Consider the following 26,582-nt stretch of genomic DNA (forward strand, 5'->3'; position numbering starts at 1 on the left):
TGGATATCCAGAGTGATTAGTTTATGGTCAGATCTAACCAGCGAGGGGTTGAGCTCCAGTGTGGAACACCGGTCGCACATGTTAGTGATGACCAGGTCCAATATATTGTCACCTCTGGTGGGGGTGTTGACCAGTTGATCCAGGGTGTTTGAGTTTATAAATTCTAGGAAATGTTGGACAAGGGAGTTTGTACTTGAGTAGTTCTCCCAGTCAATGTTTGGGAAATTGAAATCACCCAATATCAGGGTGTTTGGTAGGACCTTTATGTTTCCCAGTGTTTCCAGGAATGCGGAGTGGGGGTCCTGGGACAGGGTGAGTAATCTGTAGCAAGCTGTAATATGAATAGCAGTTTTGCCCATTGTTAGTTGCATGTGGATGATCACTGAAGCATTGTGTTGTGCCACTAACCTGGAGGTGTGGGTATCCTTGATGAATATGGATACTCCCCCGCCTTTTGTATTTCGGTCTGGGTTTTGTGGCTGAAATGTATGGTATGAGTTGTAGCCTGGTAGTGCTGGGGAGCTCTCTGGAGCCTTAAACCAGGTTTCTGTTACTGCACATAATATCGATTTTCTCCATACTTAGGAGTGCCTCGAGTGCGTGCATTTTGTGATTTAGACTTCTGGCATTGAGTAGCATTACCCTTAGTTTTTTGTTACTTGTGCTATTTACGGCAGTGGGTTTGTGTTTTGAGGCTTGCCTAAAAAAGGCACTATGGGGGTGGCAAGAGCCTTGACCAGTTTTCGAAAGTCTAAGGGTGACAGGTGCAAGCTGTCTCTAGAGAAGCAGCGTGGCTTATTGAGCATGTCATCCCAGGCTGACAGACACTGGATCCCCTTTGAATGACACCAGAAGCTTAGCTAATTGTTGAAATTGATAATTTTTTCTCTATACCATGGTATCATTCTTGGTGAGGGCAGGATGCTACTCAGGGTCAGGGTCATACTGGCCTGGGCTCCGTGATCAGAGAGCTCCTCCATGTCTCTTTTCATGTAGTCCAGGGAGGTATGGCTCACGTCATTCACACCAACATGGACAATGACAGAGTCATATTTGTACTTGTTCTGGAGTGACCTGAGTGCTTGTGTTATGTGGCGGATCCTGGCACCTGACAGGCAGCTAATAGTAACCTTCTCCTTGTACAGCCTAGTGAGTGGGACGTCAGTGTGCCTGACTATAGAGTCACCTATTACTAGTGTGTTGGGTATGTTATTTTGCCTTAAGGGCTGTGATTGTGTGGCACACTGGTTTTGTGAAGTATGTGTTTCATGGTTTGTGTTGGGGGGTGCAGGTTGCTTGGATGTCTGCTTTGGAGGTCTCTGTTGCTTCTGCAGAGTTTTATTTAGAGCCTTCGAGTATGTTTTTGTGTATTTATGTGTGTTCTTTTCTGGTGCTGGTTTCATAGGTCTATGTGAGACTGGTTTGTGTGATGCAAGTAATTCCCTTCTCCTGTTTACTGCCTGGTCCAGTCTCGGGTTGAGAGAGCTTAGCCTCCAGTTTGGCTGTATAATTGCATCTCTCACGTGTTAGTGTTTGGTGGAAGGAGGAGAGGATTGTCTATGTACATGAGGCAATTGTAACATTGGCTTCAAAATTCCCAGATTCACCAGTTGGACCAGAGAGTACACCTGAAACTGCCCTTTGGACATGCCTGGATAGGTACATTGAACTGTTTTACTGATTGGCTGGTAAGGTCGAATAGAGAGCCTTGTCCTTCTCTACAGTATTGGGGGGGGGTCTAGTGCTAAGGTTTATTAGTGCTTGCTATGAGTTTTGAGCAAGTGCCGGTATGAGAACTGAATGGTTTGAGTGCTTAAGTTGAAAGTTTGTCTAGTTCCAAGGGAAAAATTGAGGAGTAGACTTTGTGGAGCCGGGAAAAGTTATACCCTAGCTACCCAGCACGCAAAACCGTGCAAATGCGGATTTTGTAGCAGGGAAATGAAAGAGATAGAAACTAGCCCAAAATGGCCAATAAACTACTAATTTCTGGGCTGAAAGCACTCCTCCAGGGACAGATAGGCTGCTCAAAGCTCCCTCTCTCACAGTGAACAGAGAAACTTCCTTCTGTCCAAGTAAGGTATGGGCAAAAACAGAAACTTGTAACACAGCCCTGAATTCAGCACTAACCTGAAAACTAGCCTATACTAGCTTAGAAAGGTGGAAAAACAAGTATTTTTTCTTTTGTTTTTTCAGAAAATAAAGCAGATACAATAAAAAAAAACACTTTAAATGTACAGAAATGGCTATCACACTTGCGTGTGTAGCTTACAACAGTTAAACAGGTAATTTAAACACAAAAATGACTTTGTTAAAGTGCAAGCAGTAAAATAAGTACAATATGTAGCTGAAACAAGCTTTTTAAATCACAGAAACTCTAGAAAATTGGCATTTTGGGCAGAATTAGCTAAAGGCAGCAAGAAAATGCAGGAAAATGATATTTAATCACTCCAAAGTCTCTCTTTTGTCTCTCTGCTGCTGTGGAGCTCTGCAGGGCACCAGGCAGGAGCTTGCTGAGCTTTATACTAGCACAAAAACCTTGCAAATGCGGGTTTTATAGCAGGGAAATGAAAGAGATAGAAATTAGGCCAAAATGGCCAATAAACTACTAGTTTCTGGGCTGAAAGCACTCCTCCAAGGACAGATAGGCTGCTCAAAGCTCCCTCTCTCACAGTGAACAGAGAAACTTCCTTCTATCCAAGTAAGGTAAGGTATGGGCAAACACAGAAACTTGTAACACAGCCCTGGATTCAGCACTAACCTGAATACTCGACTATACTAGCTTAGAACGGTGGTAAAACAAGTATATATTTTTTGTTTTTTTCAGAAAATAAAGCAGATACTATCAAAAAAAACACTTTAAATGCACAGAAATGGCTATCACACTTGAGTGTGTAGTCTACAACAGTTAAACAGGTAATTTAAACACAAAAACGACTTTGTTAAAGTGCAGGCAGTAAAATAAGTACAATATGTAGCTGAAACAAGCTACAATAATCTATGTATATAGCTAAGGCTACTGCAGCAGTGATCAATATGATGAACATAGTACAGTTGTGTAAGTAAACTTACCATAATAATAGATGTTCGAATGATCACTGCTTCTGTAGCTACTCTCTCTCTCTGTTTCTGTCTCCCTTGTTTTTGGTGTGGGTGTCTGGAAGGTGCCATGAAGCTGTGGAAGTTTGACGGCCGTTATATCCTTGGCAGGATATATCTCATGTAACTAAGGCTCCTGTAGCAGTGATCATTCAAGTATCTATTGTTATTGTAAGTTTACTTACACAATCGTACTTTCCTCTGTAGGTGTGATAAAACTTAACTGGTAACTTTATTACCCTTTTATTTATTTTGCATTCACAATACGTTAATTGTTGTTCTATTGCTACTTGTTATCATTATTACCAGTTAATGTATATCCTTCCCTTCCATTTCCCATTACTAGATTTTTTGCTTTATTTTGGGTGCTGGTGATTGCCATCTAGCATCCCCATGCAACCTGCTAAACCATTCATTCCCTGTAGGGTAAAAGCTACTACTAGCCCATTCACTTTCATTGGATGGTACTTAATTTTGAGGCTTTTGTCATCAAGGCATTCCACAGAGCTTTGCTTTTCTGCTGAGTCCCTAACCCAACCCATGTGGCTCCTAGGGATTGATGTGCAATGGGCATGCTAGCAAGAAAATGTCATTTACTTCTAGAGTTGATGTGACCCCTCAAAGCTGTCCTGCTCTCCCCCCAATGGCTAAGACACATAATTTCTCCCTTCCCCTGCCAGCTCAGTAGGTATCCAAGCTGCTGTTTGATGTGGAGTCACTTGGATCATAGACAGGACTTTATTCCTCTACTCCAGCAGAGCTGGCCTCCCTGTCCCATTACTAGATGAAAAGTATGAAAGTACACGATGCCAGAAGAGGTAGGTGTTTCACAGTTTAATTTGCAGAATGTTTATTTCGATATAAATGTATACATTTGGAAAAAATAATAGCTGTAAGATATAATGCTCATTTTTTGTGAATTTTTATTTCTTGATGTTTCATCCTTACAAATTTTAGTGTAGTAAAGCTGCCACCTCTGATGGATGAGCCTTACTATGAAGTGACAGCTGTTGTTGATCCGATAACAAGAGGGGCTCAGAAGATGGCACCTTTTCTTATGGTAAGAATGATTTCTTTCCGTTGTATTTCTTATACGCTGTTATATAATATTTTGAAAAGCAATTCCCAGTGACAAATAATTATTGCAATATTTGGCCTTCTTTGTGGCTATCTTATCAGGTAAGATATGTAGAGCTTCTGGTCAGTAGGTAGTACTTGGATGGCACAACAGCTTTGTGGCTAAATTTTCTCCCTGTTTGCTCCCAGGTTTTGAAGTTCATTCCTTCCTTTTCATCATACTATGGAAGCATATGATTTCATGTCTGTGCATGTTTTCTCTTGGTACTGCAGTTTTCTCTTGATTCTTGGACAGTTGATTAAATCCTGTCTGTACACGTGTATTTTTGATCATAAAAATATGATTGAAGCTACTGTTGAAAAAAATGGGGAATAAAATCAGAATGCCCTCTTCTGCAGGGAACTGTACACCTGCATCCTCTAATTTAATTACTAAACTCTGAAGTCTTTGCAGTTTTGGAGTAGGGTTTGTTGCCTCATTGTAGTGACAGTTTTGTTTTTGAAACATCATCATCGATCCCCTTTTTCCTATTTTTTACATGGGTTCAGGGTGTTGTGTCACTTGTCACCATCTCTCACTATTCAGTACTACTCTCCTACCTTTTTTGATCCTCCTGCCTGACTGTCACAGATCTTCACTCACACATTCCATCCACCTCTTTGTTGAATACCCTCATTTCCTCTTGCTTTCTTCCTCTCTGTCCCAAATCTTCTTTACAGGTTTGTCTGCTGCTTTCCTGTACATCTCTAAACCACTGTAATCTGTTTTCTTTGATCTTTTCTGTAGTTGGAGTTACTTTGGCTTCTGCACATATGTCCTTACTTCTTCATTTGTCCCACTGTGTGCATCCTACCACCCATCTCATGCACTTCATCTCTGTCACCTCTAGCTTCGTCAACTGCTTTGGCTTTACTGCCCAGGTTGATGTACTACACAGTAGTACTGGTCGCATCACTGTTTTGTACAGCTTACTTTTCAGCTTCTTTGGCATTCTTCTGTCATACACTGTCATACACTACCCCTGACACTCTGTGCAAGTTGGCTGGATCCCCTCTAGCTTTGACCCCCTCATTCAGACTTCCCTTCTCCTCAACCACCCCTCTCAAATACTGAAGTTGTTAACCTGATCACTGTTTTCTCCTCTATCTCAATTTTCAGCTTCTTCTGCTCACCCCATTTGCTGCAGGTACTGTACAGCTGCCTTATCTGTATTTAGTCTCATCCCATGTGCCTTCAGTTTTGCATTCCATTCCCCTACCCTTTGCTGAAGCCCTTGCTCAGAGTCTGCCTGTAATGCCACATTGTCTGCATACAGCCACTTTGTTGACGTGTCTCTTCCAGCCTGTTTGCTAATGTAGTCCATCACCAATGTGAACAGCACCGGGGTCAGAGCTAAACCTTGATGCACACACAGTCCCACTGAGAACCCTTGTATAAGACTGAACACTGTTCATATTTAAGTCACTGGGTCCTTGTACATAACTTGCATTAATTCTACCAACGTTTCTGGGACTTCAGACCACTGCAGGACTGCACAAATCATCTTTATTGAGACATTGTTATATGCTGTCTCCAAGTTTTACTCAGTTGGACTCTTTCCTAATTTTTAGCTATTTCTCAAGTATCTGTTTCACTGCAAACATCAGATTGCTTGTGCTGCATCCTAATCTGAATCTGAACTGCTCATTTCCCATCTTACATTCTACTACTCGGTGTATTTATTTATCAGTGACCCCCTTCAGAATATGCAGTGTTATAGGAGTTTAAAACCTCTACACCTACAACAGTTGTGAATGTTCCCTTTGTTCTTGAACAATGGAACTAGTATACTTATTGTCCAGTCAACTGGGACACCCCTTTCTCTCCATACTGCTGTAAGTACCCTCAGGAGCCATTTTTCCCCCATCTCACACATCTTGATCATATCTGCTATGACCTCATCTGAGCCTGCTGTTTTCCCTGACTTCATTTTCCTTAGTGCTGTTCTTACTTATTTTAGGGTAGGTTCCTCGTCATCTCTCGCCGTGAGCTGTGTCTGAGGCATTGCAGCTTCTGCAGAAGCTGCTGGAAGTACTCCTTCCATCTGCCTTTGATGTCCTGTGGACTGGTGACCAAGTTGTTGCTGGCATCCCTTGTGAAGGATTTCTGACTGTTTTATTACCTTTCTGTCTTTGCCTTGCATCCTGATAGTTTCTTTGTACCATCTACTGAGTCACTTCCCAGAAGTTGGTAAAGTGCCTCTGGCACCTTGTTATTTGCTAATGCAACTCTTGTTTTAGCCTCTTTGTTAGCCAACCAGTATTCTTTCCTGGCCTTGTCTGTGTTTTTCTATGTCCCACATTTTCCTGCACTTGCTTTTGAAATATCTTTATTATATCCTCACATTTAAGCTGTAACATAAGATCTGAAGTAGGATGTTCATTTGTCAGCAACCTGTGGGTTACGGATCCGATATCGGATCCGAGCCGGCAACTTGTTTCAAGCTAATGGATCTGAGCTCCTAGCTCCTCCCTTCACCCATAATCCCCTGCTAACCCTCCATGACCTCATCTAGTTTGCCGCGCTTGTGGATGGCTGGATCCTTGTTGAGCTCGTCAGATAAGTGAAAAAAAAGTTACTTTTTCAAAGTACTTCTTGTCAGAAATTTCTTTTTTAGTTAAAATTAATCTTTTTAAAGTGTGTAAGTGTTAGGTTCCTTATTTTTTTTATCTTAATTAGTTACCCTCCCTTCACTGGTCGCTAGTGTGTGAGTGTGTGTTGTGTTTCTTTTGGGGCCTGTGTATGTGTGTAGTCACTTTTCTTTTTCTTTAATAAAAAAAAAAAAAAAAAAAAGGAATGGCTGAGGCCCCAAAAGCCATATTTTCCAAATGTACCGAGTGTGGCCATAAGCTCTCCCCGGTGCGTTCGGTGCCTTGGGGTTGAACACCTCACCTTGGGCTGTACCATCTGTGCAGTGTTCAACCCCAGGGCACTGAAAGAGCGGAGGTCGAAGCTGGTCCTGGCGGGACTTTTACCCCGGATTCAGCTTCGGCCTCCGCTACCTCTGCTGCTCCCGTGTCTCCACCACAGCCTGTGGTCGCTGCCACTCCTGCCCCCCTGCCTCCGTCCGGGACTCAAACTCCTGCTAAAGTGTCGGAGGACAGGGAGGCCAGGATGGAGAAACGGAGGAAGAAGCACCACAAGCGGCGGGCCGAGACCTCTGTTTCGGCCCCGCCAGCTAAGCGGGCTTCTCCCTCCACTGCTTCTAAGTCTTCTCCTCCTCTGCTCCAATCCCCTTGTTTCTCCCCGGGGCCCGATCTCCATCGAGGTCATCGAGGCGGCATTCCAGGCCTGCCTCGGTGGCCTCCTCGAGATCTACCTTCAGTTTATCCGATGCAGACTTGGACCGGATGATGCGAAGATTCATCCAGGCCCAGCTGCAGATGGGAGTGCTCTTGCCTCCCCCCCCCCCTCAGGGGGGGAGCTCAACACCTTTTTTCCACCCAATTGCTCCTTCTCCGACCCGCTACCCGGGTTCGGAGCCGAGCAGCCTTGGAGCCGGGGGTGGGTCGGCACCGACAGTACTTGGTACTTCGGATCCGACCCTGCCCTCGAGCCTGTCGGATCCGACCTCTCGGAGCCGTGGCCCGAGATTCGGATCCGGGGGATTCAGTGTGCCTTTGGCTCCATCCAGGTCGGAGCACACTGGTCTCTCGGATCCGACGGTCTCAGCGCCGGCTCCGATCCCTTCATCGGATCCGAGTGGGAGCCGACTTTCAGATCCATTGAAGAGTGGCTCTCCCTTGGCCTTCGATGTTGTGGAGAGGGCTCTGTTGAGAGCATCCGGACCCCCGGTCCTTGCATCGACTCCTCCCTGCACTCCCTCTCTACTGGGCCAGGCTTCCATCACCCGGCCAAAGGGACAGCCTGCTTCGATGTCACAGATGGTTCCATTGGAACAAGATGTTGCTGGCGAGGCCTCCTCGGACAGTCCCCCCGAGGAAGCTCCCCGCAAGCATAAGTGCAAAAGGAGGCACGTGGACTCCCCTGAGTCCTTAACCGAGGACATGGACTTGGAGGAAGGGGAAGGCTCCCCAAGATCGCCCCCTGAGGATGTCTCCTTTGGAGACATCATGGAGATGCTGAGAATCAGAGGTGGGTGGTCTGCCCCCAAGTCTTCCTCTGATGAGTCCGTGTTTCTGGAGGCATTCGAGGCAGGCCCGTCTACCTCTTGGGTGTCCCCTCCAGCCGATCCCCTGGTGGACCTCATTACCACCAGGGCGTGGAAGGATCCGGACACCGTGGAGCCAATACCGAAGCGCCCGGGTAGGATTCTTAGCCCCCCCCCCAGACCAATCACATTGGAGTAAGGGGCCCCCTGTAGATGCCATGTTGACGGCGGCAGCCACAAAGAGGGAATTGGCTCAGGAGAGTCCCTCAGTCCATCCACCGAGCAAAGAGTCCCGTTTGATGGACCGCTTAGGGAAGCGAGTCTTTAGTTCTGCAACCTTCTCGGTAAGGTCTCTGAACTATATGGTACATGTCATCAGGATGCAGCGGGAGCTTATCAAAGAATACGCTGCATCCCCCCCTGAGTCCATGTCGGAGAAGGACAAACAATTGTACTCCACCCGAATGGCCACTCTGAGATCGATTTCAAACACCTCTATGCGGCTGTTGTCCCACGCCACAGAGGGAGCCGCTAGGGCTAGCGGAGCAGGCCTTGTCATGAGACGTCAGGCCTAGCTCCGTCATTGCGATTTTACGGAGCCCTTTAAAGCGTCCTTCGCGAGCGCCCCTTTTGATGGTTCTGCCCTATTTGGCAAAACAGTTCGCGAGACACTTGTCTAGAGCGAGGAGGACGGGAAGACGTTGTCTGCCATCGGAGTCCGCTTCTCTGCTCCCCAGCGGTCCTTTTCGAGGAACCAAAAGGGTCAGAAGAAGATGTGGTTCCGGAAATCACAACATTCCCAACCAGCTCCGGACAACCAGTCCTACCGTGACAGAGGAGGACGTCGCCCCAGGGGCAAAGGGGCTCCAAGAGCAGCTGCACCTTTCTTACCCCGTACGAGTGGTCTCTCAATCCTCTAGTAGCGAAGCAGATATTCGCAACATGGGGGCGACCCTGCTGTGATCTTTTTGCATCTCCATCAAACACCAAATGCGACAATTTCTTCGCTCTAATCCCCCCCTCCAGGGGAAACTCCAAGAGACGCTCTGGTGCATGCTTGGCCACCCGGTCTACTCTATGCCTATCCTCCTCTACCAATGATGATACAACTCTTACAGAAAGCCTCGCGGTTGGGGAGCAAGATGATTCTCATTGCCCCATTCTGGCTTCGGCAAATTTGGTTCCCTTACCTGTGGTCTTACCTTGTGAATCACCCTTGGATTCTAGATCCCATTCCGGATCTCATCTCCCATCCGTTGGACTTGCCAACTCCAAACCTGGACAATCTGAAACTGACAGCTTGGTTGCTCCAGTTCCACTCCTAGTTAGGACTCCCGGTATCTCTTCACCAGTCAAAGCCATCCTCGTGGCAGCGCATAAGCCCTCCACCAGGAAAGTGTATCACAGTAAATGGAAACGTTTTTCCATCTGGGCGGAGCACCACGATCTAGATCCCTTTACGGCTCCTCTTCCATCCATATTAGACTTCCTAACTGAACTCTTTCAGGAAGGCGCTAGTTGTTCAACTGTCAAAGTGCAATTGGCAGCCATATCTCATTACCATGTGGGACATGATACAGGGCCCTTGATGTCGGCCAAATTGTGTAAAACCTTTCTCAAGGGCACCTTTTTACATAGAACCCCTGTAAAAGAAGCCGTACCCCCCTGGGATCTTACATTAGTTCTTCAAGCCTTGACTGCTCCACCCTTTGAACCCGCTGCTTCAGTAGATCTCAAATTCTTGTCATGGAAAACAGCATTCCTTGTTGCCATTACTTCAGCGAAAAGAGTGTCGGAGCTTCAGGCTCTCTCTGTGAAGCCTCCTTACCTGATCTTTCACCCAGATAGAGTGTACCTCAGGATCAATCCCTCCTTTCTTCCCAAGATAGCATCAGAAACCAACGTAAATCAATCCATAAATTTACCGGTTTTCTTCCCTAAATATCAAAATAAGGGAGAGTACAAGCTGCACTCATTGGATGTTCATAGGCAGCTTCGTTTTTATACTCAAAGGACAGCTGACCATAGACAATCTGACCAGCTGTTTGTTTCCTTTGCCAAATTTAACTTGGGGAAAGCTATCTCTAAAGTATCTTTATCTCGCTGGATTTCCCAATGTATCCTACTGGCATATCAAGCCTCGGGTAGACCCGCACCAGAAGGAGTTCGTGCTCATTCCACCTGCTCCATTTCTACTTCTGCGGCCTTCAAGTCTAGAGTCCCATTGGATGATATTTGTTCTGCAGCCACTTGGGCTCCATCTCATACCTTTATTAACCACTACAAGCTAGACCTGCTTTCTAGAGGGAGAGCATTCTTTGGCTCTGCGGTGCTTCGTAATATCCTTCCATGATGGCCACCCAAGATGCAGGTAGCTGGGGACTCTGTTCCACAGGTTGCTGACAAATGAACATCCTACTTCAGATTTAGAAGTTATGTACTCACCATAACGTTCCATCTGAGTAGGTAGTTCATTTGTCTGCAACCATCCCCCCCTCCTTCCCCCTGACCTTCTTCGGATCTACTAGTTGTTAGATATCCTTTGTTGGATATATATTGAGGGGCAAACGCGATCTGAGGTCATGGAGGGTTAGCAGGGGATTATGGGTGAAGGGAGGAGCCAGGAGCTCGGATCCATTAGCTTGAAACAAGTTGCCGGCTCGGATCCGATATCGGATCCGTAACCCACAGGTTGCAGACAAATGAACTACCTACTCAGATGGAACGTTATGATGAGTACATAACTTCTAATTTGCTTACACTAACAAAAAAGAAAGCACACTACAATAACAGTTTCCATAGTTGTCATGCAGTGTACATGTATGATTTTTCAACAGTTGTCAGTCACATTATTAAATAAATAACTTAGTTTTTGCCTTCCTTTAAATTTCCTTCTGAACTATTCTTCACAAATTCTATTTATTTCTACAAAATATAGTTCTTCCTAAAGATCCCACCTCCAGTTCATTTATCTAGTTTGTACTGTCAAGAACATCCTATATGCTCTGTATAGATTTTGACTTCCATTTTCTAGTAATTACTTCCTGGCAGTCAGTAGCATTTAACTTAGTAAGTCCTTACTTTGTCTAGGCAGTTTCCTTCATCCCAATTAAAGAATAATCATTTCCCTAGTTACAGCCATTAGATCCCCTCAACATGCCTCTCCTTTGTAACATTTTATTTTTAATCTGCCAATTCATTGCATTCCCCAAGAAAACACTCTCCCAATTACTGCTCACTTTTTAATCACAGTTCCATCATTTGCTGTCTACCTGAGGAAAATTCTCTGAAGTCTACTTGGGGTATAAAAATACCTATGCAAACACTTGATGTAGAAATCTTAAACCTTCTGGACTTTGCATACTTGGGAGCATTTTTTCCTTTATATGTATAATAATAGTATAATTTTATAGCATGCTTATTAAATTATCACATAAGATGTAGGCAGATACGCATTAACAGAAGGGGAAACAATCCATGATAACGTTTTTGCATGCATTATACATTGCACATATGTGTTCTTTCTTTATAACAACTGTCATACACTCCAGCATTACATATATTGCTCAGTTCCTGATGTCTCTTAAAACTCACTTGTCCTCCTCCTCCTGAACATTATTCTCCATGTATTGTTCCAACAACTAACATTTATTTCTATGTAATTTGCTCCTTCACTTGTCTAAAGATTGCACTTCCAGTTCTTTCATCTCTTTAACAATGTTCAGTACTTCAGTTACAGTTGATTTAGATTTTGATTTCCATTTTCTAACAGTTGTTTTTTTTTACCAGCCAATAGCATTAAACTTAATAAGGCCTTACTATGTCTAAGCAATTCAGATCCTGTGTCCCAGCTCAAAAGAATAATTTCTTTAATTACAATTTGCATCTGCAATATTTTTGACAGAGTACACTGTAGTGTAGTTTTAAAATCTGCCTACTCATCACACTCCCAAAAACATATTGGCAGTTACCTTTCTCTTTCCCATCACACATCTAGTTTTTGTTTTGTGAAAAACTGAATAGTCTCAAAAGAAAAATTGAGGGAAATAGGCAATTGGATGGTAATTTTTATTTCTCTCCGTTTTTGTTTTGGGAAAGTACTCAATATTCACAGTTTTTCGCAGATTTTATTTTTATTTTTTGGCAAAAGTGCTGGCTCTTGGTTTCTGGCAGTCAAAGGATTATAGATAAACTCACAACATTGGCATAAACCTGTGTCACCAGATAGCCAAGTGAATTACATATGGGACACATTTTTTAGAGTGGAGGAATCCACATCCAGCAAGAGGCCAGTCACCAGTGAAATACCACAGGGCTCAGTGCTGGGACCCCTCCTGTTTGGGATATATTTCTTGGGTGTCAAGGCAAATGTAGATTGCTTTTGACTGACCAAGTTTGTTGATGACTGCAAGCTGAAGCAATCATCGACTCCCCAAATAATGATGTCCTGCAGAAAGGACTGACATGGACTAATGACTGATGTTACAGCCATGGCCTCAAACTAAATGCAAAGAAGTGCATAATAATACCCTTTGGAAAATCAAATACCCCTCAAATTACAACACTGATAGCACCCCCCCCAGTAGAGGACCCATTGTTGAGAGATCTGTGTACTCAGACAGTAATCTGAACTCTGACCACCCATGCATCCACAGTGGTGAAGAAATCCTTCTGTGTGGCTCAGCTTATAAGTAAGGGCATAGCATCCTGCTCTAAGGATGTCATAACACCAATTTACTCAGCCATCATCAGACTAATATTCGAGTGCAATGCATCCTTTGGCATGTACCTCACCAGGCACCTGCAACAGTTGGAGCATCTTCAGAGGTTTCTCACCAAAAAAATACAGGGTATAACCAACATGTCATATGCAGATTGATTAAATGCCCTATCACTGTATTCAGTTTCCTACCAGTCACTCAGTGGTGATGTATGCCTGACCTACAAGTCATTCTCTGACCCAGCCCTGATGGAAGTGTTGCATATTCACAAAACTAACTGCATAAGTGTTATCCACTCTAGGCTATTCTGGTAACTGTCATATTGACAATGCACCACTTAGAACTGACCCAGTAGTCAGGGACTTAGGGACACACACAGATCTAGCCTTTGACCATCACCTGTCTACAGTAGTGAGGATATAATTCTCTGTTGTACAACTTATAAACAAAGGGTATGGCATCTAAGTCCAAGGAAGTCATTGTTTCCACTGTATTCAGCATTCATCAGACCTGTCATTGAGTACAGTGCCCCTTTGGTATGTACCAAACCAGGTATAACTAACAACTGGAACGTCCACAGAGGTTACTCACTGAAAGAATACAGGGCATAAGTAAAATGTCCTATGCAGACTGCCTCAAGGCCCTAGCCCTGTATTCTGTCTCCTACAGGTTTTTGAGGGGAGATCTATGCCTGGCTTACAGGGCACATTGTCAGACCCCACTCTGATGAACCTCCTGCCCATCCATGTGAAGGAGAGTTCCTCCCTAACTCAATTCAAGTGCAACTTGGACAGTTGAATGAGGAACAGGAAATTCATCCCTGGTTTGACACCATTGTCTCTACTGGACACAGGTAACCTGTAAATGGTTCATCTCCCATGCCCCTGCTTATGCTTATCAAGGGTATCAGAACTTGTCAGAGATTTGGGATGCATGGCTAGGCATAAAAAGACCCTTGTGGTAGTTAGCCTGGGTAAACACCTATGAATCTCTGACTTGAATAGTTCATGCTGGAGAGACAGGTACGTATCCCAGAGATTGCCCTCCTCTGGAATAGGCTTTCTATTTATGTGAAACAGAGCCATTTCCTGACCATCTTCAACTACATTCTGGACAACTGGATAGGAAATCACAGATTCAGTCCTGGGGTGGCACCCATGTTCCTTATGGACAGATGTCTGTAAAAACTGTCAAAACTCTGCTTACTGACCCTTTTTATCTTTGCCCTAGTGATAGAAAAGTTGGTAAAATCTGGGTAAAACTGGTAAAGCTTGTAAGGGCTCTTGAGCTGTTAGCGTAGTTGTCTCCTATGAACCTATGAGACTTCCCCTGTAAACTGACCATACATCACCATTTTTATGTCTTTTCCCCATGTCTTAACTATTAGGCATTGAGTCTCATATACCTCTAACCTTGACATATGTAAGCCTTCCATAAATATTTCCATGTGTCCTTTTTCTTGGTTTCTGTAATCTGAAATATCTGTAAAACCTCTATAGGAACTCTGCTTATTTTTTCTTGTTTGTTATAGGTTCTCCAAATTTGGTATCAGCCCTTTCTACTTTTTGTTGCCCAAGTCATGCTAAAAGTTTTTGTGTTGTGGAATTGTCAGTTTTTTTACACTCATGTATAGTATCCAAATACTCCTTTTTTCCCCCCCTTTAGCACAATGCATTTATCCCTTGTTCTGTGAGATTCCCTTTGTTCTGTATTATTTTAACCAATGTCAACCCATTTAAATAGTTCCTATTACTTCTTAACTATATAACTCCATTTTATCCCACTTATTAGCTATCCTTTCTGAAGACATTTCTAGCTTCCCAAATAACTCCTGAATAATTTCAATTACCCATTCTTTAAATTCCTATCTTTTTAATATTTAAATAGGAAAATGACAAATCCTCATTTTTACTTTATTGCCCTGTATTTTTACTTTAGTTTTTATTGGTGAATGATCTGAAATTATTGTATGTGTGTCAAAGATTTTAGTTATATGCACATGCTTATAGGTTCATAGGTAGGTACTAGGCTATCAGCCCAAGGGCCTACGTAAGCCTAGCCAACAAGGTTCCCTGGCTTACGCCACCCAAGAAAGTTATTTTCCTGTGCCACTGTCGAGCAGAAACACAGAAGTGATCCCTGGGGTGTATTTCCTATTTCCCATCCACTCATCAAGATTTTTCTTGAAGAGTGCTAATGAAAAACTTTGCTTGACATAGATGGGTAGCTTGTTCCAGAGTATGGGAAGTCTCTGGGACAGGAATCTATCCCTCCAACATGTCCTGTTTATTTTGGTCACAAGATTTAGGTCCCTGGAGCATGTAGCTCGGAGGGATTGGGATTTCTTTAGCATTCTTTAGCTTGTCCAACAGCTCTGGGTTTGACATAGCTTTATATGTTAGGCAGAGATCCCCTCGGAGTAGGCGATATGCTACGGAGTAAAGCTGGGGGTTTTTGAGACGGTCAGTGTAGGGCATTTGTTTGAGGCCTGTAATCCTCTTTGTGAGGTACTTCTGTGGCCCTTCCAGCTGCTGAAGATGTCTTGTGAGGTACATTCCAAAAGGGGCATTGTACTCTATAATGGGTCTAATGAGTGTCGCGTAGAGGGGAACAATGACCTCTTTTTTTCCTGGATGAGAACCCTTTTATGATGAGGTGTGCCATGTAGAAGGACTTCCTGACTACTGTGGTGATGTGACTATCAAAGGAGAGACTACTGTCCACCTGGGTCCCAAGGTCTCTTTTCACACATTCGGTGTTAAAGTAGATTGCTGCCTATGTGGTAGTTCATGGGTACAGAGTTTTTACCAAAGGGGAAGACACTGCACTTTTTGGTATAGAGCTTGAGGCCATGGCTCTGACACCAAGCATCTGTCTCAGTGAGGCCCTTCTGTAGGATGTCCACATCATTTGGGGACTTGACTATGGCTCCTAGTTTGCAGTCATCTGCGTACTTTGTTAGCCTGAGGCCTTCTGTGTTAGCCTGTACTTCATAGAAGTCGATACCAAACAGGAGAGGTCCCAGGACTGAACCCTGTGGTACTCCACTTGTCACTGGTTTGAGGTCAGATTATACCTAGTTTAGTGAGTTTAGCTATCATTCCAGAATGGGGGATGGTGTTGAATGCCTTGGAGAGGTCAAGATAGGCTGTGTGAACCACCTTACCCTCGTCTACGGCTTTGGTGACTGCCTCAAAGAAGTCAATCAGGTTCAGGAGGCATGATCTGCCTTTCACAAACCCGAACTGGGTGGGATCCAGAGTTTGGAGGTTGCCAATGTCTTTGTTTATGAGTTCCATGATGATACGTTCCATGGCCTTGCAGACCAGGCTCGTCAAGCTAATAGGGCGATAGTTCCTGGGATCAGTGGTGGCGCCCCCTTTGTGGAGTGGGATAACTGTTGCTGTGCGCCATTCAGTGGGCACAAAGCCTGATGCAAGGCTATTATTGAACATGGTGCTTAAGTGGGGAGCCAGTTCATTCTGAAGTTCATGTAAAACACAGCCTGGGATGTTGTCCGGTCACATGGATGCTGTTTTTTTTACTTTAGAGAGTGCAGCTTTTACCTGCGTAGTTCTGATTACGTGGACTCTGCATGCTTCCTGTATAGATATGGGCCCTTTAGGGGGTGGGGGTGTTAAAGTTAGCACTGAACCCATCTGCTAGGATGTTGGCAATATCAGTTGTTTCTGTAATTTTCGTGCCGTTGTCCTGTAATTCTGAGCAGATCTGGGTGTTGCCATCGAGATTCTTGACATAGCTATAGAATGCTTTGTGGTTGTCCTTAGAATTAGTGGCAATTTTGTTTTTGTATCTGGCTTTGGAGGATCTTATAAGGGATCTCAGCTTCTTACTGAGGCTGACCAGGGAGCTCCTCCACTCATGGGATTTTACTCTCTTTTGCAACAGTTTCTTCCTTCTGTTGTACAGTTTGTTTATGGCAGGGGGCTACCAGATTGACTTCCTTTTGTTGGAGGATAGCGTCTTGGTTCTGTTTGGGATAGCACGATCCATGCACTTGTGTAAGTGCTTATAGAGTGCATTTGTGTAGGATTCAGCAGTTGTAACTGTATTGTCCATCTGCATGGGTGTCATGAAGGTCCTTAATGGGGGGTGGGGGCGGGATGTGGATATCAAGGGTGATTAGCTTATGGTCAGATTGGACCAACGAGGAGTTGACTTCAGGTGTGGAACACCGGTCAGTCATGTTGGTAATGACTAGGTCTAGGATATTGTTGCCCCTGGTGGGGGTGTGCATAAGTTGATCCAGGGCATTGGAGTTTATGAATTCCAGAAAGCGTTGAGCTAAGGAGTTTGTACACGAGTAGTTTTCTCAGTTAATGGTGGGGTAGTTGAAGTCTCCCATTATTAGGGTGTTTGGTTGAACCCTAATATTTTCCAGTACATCAAGAAAAGAGGAGTGGGAATCCTGGGGCATGGTGGGGGATTTGTAGCAAGCTACAATTTGGATTGCAGTTTTGCCCAGAGTTAGTTGCACTTGGATAATGTCAGATGCATTATGCTGAGCAACTAGCCTGGAAGTGTGAATATCCTTAATGAATATGGACACACCTCTGCCTTTGGTGTTTCAGTCTAGGTTACATGGCCAAAATGTGTGGTATGATTTATAGCCTGGTAGTGCAGGGGTGCTCTCTGGAGCCTTGAACCAGGTCTCAGTCACTGCACAGATATCGATGTTCTCCATTTTAAGGAGTGCTTCGAGTGAGTGCATTTTGAGATTTAGACTTCTACCATTGAGTAGCATTACCCTCAGTTTTTGCTTGCCTGTTCCTGCTACGGTGGTGAATTTGTCATTTGAATCTTGCCTAAAAAAGGCACTATAGGGGCGGCAAGAGCCTTAGCCAGTATCTGGAATCCCAGGGGCAACAGGTAGGCCATCTGTGGCAAAGCATCATGGTCTGTCGACCTTGTCATCCCAAGCAGACAGATACTGGATCCCCCTAGAATGACACCAGAAGTTTAGACAATTGTTGAAGTCAATCATTTTGTCCTTGTACTTTGTCCTTGTACTGCGGTATCATTCTGGGCAATGGCAGAATGCTACTCAGGGCTAGGGTCATACCTGCCTGGGCTACAAGATCGGAGAGTTCTTCCATATCTCTTTTCATGTAGTCCAGGGAGGTACATCTCAGGTCATTCACGCAAACATGGACAATGACAGAGTCATATTTGTACTTGTGGAGTGACCTGAGTGCGTGGGGTATGTAGCAGATCCTGGCACCGGACAGGCAGCTTCTGTGAAATTTAATTTCTGTCCAATCTAGCCTAGCTGTTGGACTTTGGGAATAATATGTAAATTCTGTCTGAGTTCCTACTACTGAATTCACATCCTTCCATAGCAAATATTTTCAGATTTTCTTTCAGAAATCTCCCTTTTTTATATTTTCCCTTTAAATTTCCCCTGATACATCCTCATTATTACAAATCAAGTTTCAGCTCCTCCCTATAAATAATAATCCCTGCTGAAAGCTGATTGTTTCTCCCAAATGTTTCTTAAGCTCCATGGTAGCAATTGTTGGTAGAATATAAATACATGCCAATGTAATTCTCTTCCCTTGTCAATTTCCCCTTACTTTTACAAACCTACCATTATTGTCCTTTTTCTCTCTTCTATCACTATTGAAGCATATCCATCAATTGACTAATACGTAACTTCCCTATTCCTTTGCCACTGATATTCTACTGAATATCCATCCTGAAATCCTGTAGCATTGATATGTGCACCCTACATTTCTTAATATAACTCAGTACTCTTGCATTTTGTCTATACCTGTAAAACTATTCACATTCCAGTATAATATGGATAGAGTAGCCATTGCGGTAGAAAGCTGCTCATTCTATTATATGACAGTTATTTTGAATGTGTATTTCCAACATTTGTCTTCATGAACCCACTGTTTGGCAAACAGATCTTTTCTACTGTTGGTCTTCTTCATATTGATCACTACTGTAGTAGCCTAAGCTATATGGATCATATCCTGCACAGAATATAACAGCCGGCGAGCTTCCAAAGCATCAGGGCACCTTCCACATGCAGAAACTGTTAGCTTGATCTGAGCTGACTAAAATGACAAGTTTGAGCACCAAGTGCTTCAGAATTTTCCTGATGCTTAAGAGAACGCTCTTCCTCAGGATTTTAAGGCTTGCTGGCTTGTGTTGTTCCTTTGCTGAGCAGATAAGTTCACCTTTCACGTATTATTTGTAATGCTTTAAGTTTACTTTTCTGTTTGGGAAAAGTACTTTTTAAGCTAGAAATGTGTTTTATTGACTGTCATGTGACTTTGCTGTACTTTTAAATGTGAGTACACTTTTTTTTTAGCAGTGTAAATGTTGATTTAAATATTCTAAAATTGTTTTTGTTTTCTTTAGAGAAACGGTTTACTTGTTTTTGGGGCTGGTTGTGTATTGTTACTGTGTTTTTGTTGGGAAGAGTGACTTTATAATATTTTTACCAGTTTGTGCTGATTAGTTTCCCCAGGAAAGTGCCTCCATTTTTGGCTTGACAGTAGAACAAACTACTGGTCCCATGGTTGGTTCTTCTGCTAGGCCCTTCTTCTAGCCACAAACAGAAAGAGTTAACTAAACAGCCGTTGCAACCATAGTAGGGTAGCAGTTTGCCTCAGCCGTTGGTGGGTGACTTAGTATTGACCAAAGCTGATTCCTCAGACCACTCATCATTTTTCTCCATATCCCTGTTGTGTTGCCTGTATAGCCACTCATAGCCAGCCTTAGGCATAGGCCAACTAGACGGACGCCTAGGGCGCCACTGTAGTCGGGGTGCTTTTCCAGTATTTATTTGGTATAGGTAGACCAGGATGGGGGCACTGAGTGGTGTGATGGGGGCGTCGTAGAGCCCTTTTGCCTAGGGTACCAGTTGACCTAAGGCCGCTCCTGCAGCAACTATGGACCTGGGGTAGCCATGTCCTATGCAGCTGCTCATGTCCCCTTAGTGGGCAAGGGAAGAACCACTTTTGTTGATTTTGGAAGAAGGGGCAGGGAGGGTGCCCCTACTTAACTAGAATGTTGTGCCCATCCCTATGAAAACTGTTGCTGCTGTTAAAAAAAAAAAAAAACATGTTTGCCTTAATTTTCTTGTCAAAAGAAACAGAAAATTAAATGTATATCTTCTCCTTTTCCAGTTTCGCTCTGCAGGAGTAGTTTATTAAGTCTGGCCCAGGGTTTTGTACAGGCTATTGGCCCTTATCATCAGGTGCTTTCTGATAAGAGAAAATGTGATTCTTCTTTTCCTGAAGAGATTCAAGTAATTGAATCTGGAGAGGAATGTGATGGAACAGATAGAGTTTTTTCTCCTCGGAATTCTGATTTAGATTCAGAGGAAAGCATATTTTCTGAATATACTGTCAAGGATTCTCTCTCTTTGAGACCATTTCCAGTGTTTTCTGTGGGAGAACACTAAAGTTTCTCAGTCCCTCAAAAAATACCACAATATGTTACAGCTGGAATTTCAAGATCGTCCTCCCATCTCTCCAGTGCTTCTAGCACTGGAGGATGTGTTGTGACAGGCTTTTGTTTCCCTGATTGCCAGCCTGCTGCGCTTAAGAAAGTAGAATGTACAAAGCTCATCAGTCTTTCAAATCTGTATACACTAATTCTAGATCTGACCAAGCAGCTATAGCTTTAGCCAGTCCAGCTGCTGCCAAGCATTTTGTTAATGCTACTCCTTCCCTATCTGACAAGGATGGAAAACAGTTGATAAATTTAAGGGGAAAAGTACATGTTTCTGCAACTTTAATTTTTAGAATTTTGAATTGTTTGGCTCATATATTAGTTATAAGAAATGTTTTATCTGCAGTTCTTTCCTGGGAAGAAAAATCTGGTTTGTGTTGTTTAATTTCTTCTATTTCCCAGGTCACTGATACTTGTTTAAAATATGTTCATGACTCTGTAAGTACTACAGTAAGGGCTGTTGCCACTGATACTTTGTTGGGGAGGTTTGCCTGACTGTGTTCTCAAAACCTTCGGGATGATGTAGAAATGAGATTTTAAATTTGCCTTTTGATAGAGGTTTAGTTTTTGGTCCCTCTGATGCAGAGGTTATCAAAAATGTGATGAGAAGTGTAAGCTGATATAGGGAATCTTTCAGATTTTCCAGCCCTCCTGCTCTACACTTTTCAAAGATTTTTCTTCTCCCTCATCTAATTTTGGCAAGAAACAAAACAAACAGTCTCAGTAAAATAAGCATATATTTAAAAACAATGGCGGGGAGGTTCCAAAAAGAATCATGAACCCCCCAAAACAAAGAACAGTCAGGTTGGTCTGTCCCTCCCTGTCAGTCCATTATCATTTCCAGAAAGTCTGAATCCCCATTTGTCTCTTTGGCAACAGATTGTTTCTGATAAATGGGTTCTGAGATTGATTCAGCAGGGGTACATATGGTGGTGGGAAGAAATCCTTCCTTTCCGGGGAATTAGTGCACATCAACCAGACCCCCCTTCCTTTCCATCCTGTCTTACAAAACATGCTTTCTCAAGAGCTAATAGAAACAGTTTCTTCTTCCCATTGGGAATGAGGTTTTTATTCAAGAATGTTTCTAGTGCTAAAGAAAGAAAGAAACTGCCTGGATACCAATTCTGAACCTTTCTTACCTAAACCAGTTTGTGATGGTGCCCAAGTTCAAAATGTTTTCACTGCACAATTTCATACTCCATCTTCCTCATTTGAGTTTATTGATAACCTTATATTTAAAAGATACGTTTCATCACATTCCCATCCAGAATACAGACTTTTGTTTAAGTTTTATGTGTCTGGATGACATTATCAGTTGTCTGCCTTACCTTTTGGGGTATCTACTGCTACAAGCGTGTTTACAAAGTATTTAGGCATGCTTAGGAACAATGTAGAAAATAGTTTTTGGATCTAACTCCCCATTACATTGAGAATGCACCATGCATGTAGATTGCACAATGTTCTGTTTTTTTTTTTTAGTGTTTGAAATAAAGTATTGTTTTTAAAAAAGTGCTCACCAAGTGTCTTGCTCCATTTATAACACATTGCAGGCTAGAGGGTATTCACAAGTTTCCATGTATGAAATAAAGTATTTAAAAAAAAAGTTCTTACAAAGTGTCTAGCTCCAGTTATAGCACATTGCAGGCTACAGGGTATTCACAAGTTTCCATGTTGTGATGACCTGCTTATCTTTGTAGAGTCCTTTTTTCAAAGTGTAAGACATCTCTTAATTAAATGAGAGATCTCCTATGCAGGCTGGGATTCCAAGAGAACATATTAAAGTCTTTTTTGACTCTATCTCCTAGGATTATGTTCCTGGGATATCTGCTAGATACCCAAGTACAAATAACTTTTCTTCCACAGCAAAAAATAGATCTATATTTCCAGGGGTTTTCCACTCAGGCTTTGGTCACTGTGAGGGAATACTTCAAAATATTGGGTTTCATAACATCCAAGATTCCTGTGATATCTCTGGCAAGACTCGACATGAGAGAACAATACAGTGGTATTTGAAGTCTCTTTGGACCCAGCAACAGCACCCATTATCTTTTTAGATTCCAGTTCTGGGATTTGTAAGAAGAGAAATTACTTGGTATAGACATTAAATATACCTAAATCCAGGCCTATCTTTTTTTCCTCTTCTCCTCCAAAGCAGTCATGCAGCATAGATGCCTCAGACTTTGCTAGGGTAGACAGATATCTGAGACAACAAAGACTTAAACAAGCACAGAAATGTAAAAGATATGCTTGCCCTTATCAAGCCTCTCAACTTTCTCAATCACTTTGGTCCCTAGGACCACTTCAGGATTTTATCAACAATACCATAGTGATGTGATACATAAACAAGCAAGGGGAGCAGGTCTTATGCCCTGTGCATACTAGCCATGTTAGCATGGATATAGCTTTACTACACAGTCTCATTGTACAGGCTTCCTACATTCTGTCAGAGCAAAACTGTGTGGCAGACAAGCTGAGCAGACAAGGGCAGACCCCCACAAATGGAAACTAGATCAGGGAGACTTCTAAGATTTGATCTGTCTGTGAGAGTTCCTTAAGTAGACTTTTTTACCTCCTTGATGAACAGTCAGTTGGTACATTTCTGCTCCACAACTCCATGCATACCTTTCCCTTTCCTTGGACAGGAATGTTCCTGTATGCTGTTGCACACTTTCAGCTGTTATCCAGGATACTTCTGAAAATTCAGAAAGAAACCCCCAAGGTCACTGTGATCACTTCCTACTGGCCCAGGCAACAGTGGATGTTCTTCATGTTTCACTGTTGCAGTCATCACATTTGGGGTATCTGCCTGCAGGTAACCCTCAGTCGGCCTGAATACCAGAGTCTTGGGATTTCTGTGTCAGATGCTGTCACTTCTTCCATGATGTCAGGTCGTCAGGGGTATAAAACATGCAGCCGATGCCATTACATCAGCTTTTCTTGCTGTGCAGTGTACGAAGCAGAAGCAAGTTTGCAAATGCCGGTCGGCCGCCTCCTGAAATTTTCATTTTTCAAGATTCAGACCTGAAGTCTTCTAAAAGATAAGTACCCCATTGGGGATCCTTTTTTCTTGCCCTAACTGATGTCAGAAAATGTTAATAATCGTCTTGCCTGTGGAAAGAAAATACCTCACAGAGATTTTCATTCTTACTGCGTCAACTGTTTAGGTCAAGACCACGACGTTCCTCGCTGTTGGTTTTGTGCTTTGTTGAACGCCCAAACTATTTGTCGACGGGCTATTTTTGTTGCTAAATTCTTTCGCTGTCGTTCTCTGTTAAATAAAATCAAGAGATCAGTACATAGGAGGTTCAGGTTCAAAAGTTTACTAGTGTACACCAGGAGGCAAAAAACGTACAAGTACAGAATTTTGTCTGACATGAAACAGGAAGTACACAATTTTTATAGTTTCTTATTCAAGTTGTGCCCACCTTACTGACGTGGTCAGTCACAGGGCATCTACATCACTTTAGCTTACAGTATTCTATTCATTAAATAATGCTGATGCTGTACATTTAAAAAAAGTTTTCCTCTGGTAACAATACGGCCTTGCTTACCACCTGGTCAGACATAATGTCTTTCTGTAAAGTTACTTCTTCAAGGTTTTAGGCTGTTTCAAATACAATAGCAGATTCAGTCTTTTAATACACTTCTTTGTTCCCCTGTAACACTTTCCCAACAGCTGCATGTTATCTAGTAACACATACACAAGGCCAAATCATCCCAGCAGGAAAGAGCAGAAGATTTCATTATTTCACATATTTAATTTCCTGACCCAGCAGATAATCACTTGTGAAAAGCATAAACATTAAAACTTGCTTGAGCTAGCAGCTGCCAGGGTCAGAGGCCAACTTGCTACAAGGCACACTGCAGTTTCAAGAACTTCTTGCAATTACACATGAATTCATCCTTTTTGTCATATCATTAATATAATAAAATGCATTACATACTACTTTGCTTTTAAAACTAGCACTTCACATATATTCAAATACATATTTCTCTAACATTTTCCCTCCTATTAATACTTTTTATTCTATTTTGAAGTATGCATAATGTCATTTCGTCTCCTAACCTCTTCCACTAAGGATTTTCAGCTAGGTGAGTCATTTGATCTATACTTCAGAAGAAGTTTCGTCTGAGATCAATTTTTCAATCTCAATATCTTGGTACAAAGTTTCAGTAACAGATACATCAATAAAATCTTTGATTAATCTTTTCATGCAGGGAATTCCACAACAAACACATGCTCCTAATAGGAGTAAACCCACACAAATAGCAATCAGAATATTCATAAGGATGGAACCCCACCCCCCAAATAGATTCTGGAAGAAGTCCATCAGTGGGTTTGGGTCTGGTTCAGTCATGGCTGATACCTGCTGAATTACCTCTAGGTGGTGGTTAATTTCATGCCTGTTGTCCGGAATGAATGCACAGCATTCTTCTTTGATAAGCGCGCACGTACCACCTCTCGCCGCTAGGGTGAAGTCAAGAGCCATTCGATTTTGTAGCACAACAGTTCTCATTGCATTCAGTTCATCAGTCACCAGTTCTAGGGCAGAGAAAGTTGCATTACTCATTACTTCGAGAAGTTTCGACAGCTTCCTCAACTCCCAGATTGATTTGACTGCTCCATATGCTGGAAATATTCCTGCCCAAGATATAACACTGTCACTCAAGTCCATATGAGTCAATTTGCTTTTGTCTTTTACGGTATTATGGTTTTTCCAGCCAGCTTCGATCCGTCCTACTGGATTTACAGGTTTCTCGACTGGACCTTCAGGTTTTCGGGCTGCTTCCCTCACGTTTTGTATCTTACCCAAAGGTAATTCTGCAGCATGTCTTATAGCCGGAACCAGATAACCCAAAAAACAACTGCCGGACCAATTCTCAGGTAGCCATTTGTATGCTTTTTTCCCACAAATAAAATAACAATTTTCTACTTTAGTACTAATACGCATTAACCCTGCATGAAACATTTTCTGGTCTATAACTGACAATTGTTTAAATAAAACAGGATTCTTACGAATTTCATTCATGGTTGTTTTCATTGAGTTCAAATATGAGTCATAATTAGTATTGCAAAGAGTATTGCCATTACTAGTCTTAATATAACACCGATAAGATATCGTTATATTACAATTGCTCCAGCCCACCTGGAGAGTATCATTTTTATAAAAACATACAATTCCTTTTTGTATGACAGGTAAAAATAAAGCTATTTTGCCCTGTGATCTCACAGTCCCTGTGTCAAATAGCAAATTTTCCCAAGTCTCATTTATCCCCAGAGGGACAATGGACATTAACAGTCCTCCATATGCTGTTGGTATAGCTGTACAAACCCAGCAATTTGAAATGTTCATAGTCTCTGCATATACACGCTTCATGGCTAGGTATGTGTTAAAATTTGGATGCCAGTCTATAGATGTTTCGTCACGTCTTCCCACCTTTGCTTGTGTGATTGAGTGTAGGAAAAGCCACAACAAGAGGAAAATTGTCACAATTATAGTTAATAAATGTATACTCAACAAAATGATTATGCAACATCTCTGGGGTTGATCTGCATTTCTATTCGCTTTATTCTTGGCCATTTTGCCCTTGTTGTATATCAGTCACAAAGTTTTTATCAAGTTGAAAGTTCTTTACCGGTTTGCAGTGTGTCAAATGGACCCAGGACATCCTCTCAGCCACTCTGACTGCAGTAGGCATTGCCAACAGTACCTGGTACGGTCCTTCCCACTTTGGACTCGCCCAATTCTTCCTCTTCGTCACTTTTAGCCACACCCAAGTTCCCAGAGCCAAAACTGCTTCCACCGGTCTGGTCTGTTCTTTATCTGAAAAAGAGTTAAACTGCAAAACAGATTTATTTGTTAACAGTTTCCTCATATAACTAGCTAATGAACTGTCAGCCTCTTGCTCTGCAGGCATGAGAGCTTTCCACTGAGGTACATAATATGCTCTCCCAAAAACCATTTTGAAGGGAGTCAAACCCTTCACATTTGGAACCGTTCTCATACTCAGCAGTGCTAAAGGCAAACAGTATATCCAACTCTTCTGG

General features: G+C 42.8%; 1 protein-coding gene across 2 annotated transcripts in view; it reads left to right on the top strand.

Moving 5' to 3' along the window:
- Nucleotides 1–26,582, top strand: part of UGGT2 (UDP-glucose glycoprotein glucosyltransferase 2) — a 4,352,373-nt gene that overhangs the window by 2,654,600 nt on the left and 1,671,191 nt on the right. For both annotated transcript variants that reach the window (XM_044072987.1, XM_044072988.1), the window contains exon 26: nt 4,054–4,156. In XM_044072987.1, the coding sequence (XP_043928922.1) occupies nt 4,054–4,156 (103 nt within the window). The remainder of the gene's footprint in view (nt 1–4,053; nt 4,157–26,582) is intronic.

Source organism: Protopterus annectens, chromosome 5.part1 (genome assembly GCF_019279795.1).
Source record: "Protopterus annectens isolate FY-2018-M chromosome 5.part1, PAN1.0, whole genome shotgun sequence".
Lineage (NCBI taxonomy): Eukaryota > Metazoa > Chordata > Ceratodontiformes > Protopteridae > Protopterus > Protopterus annectens.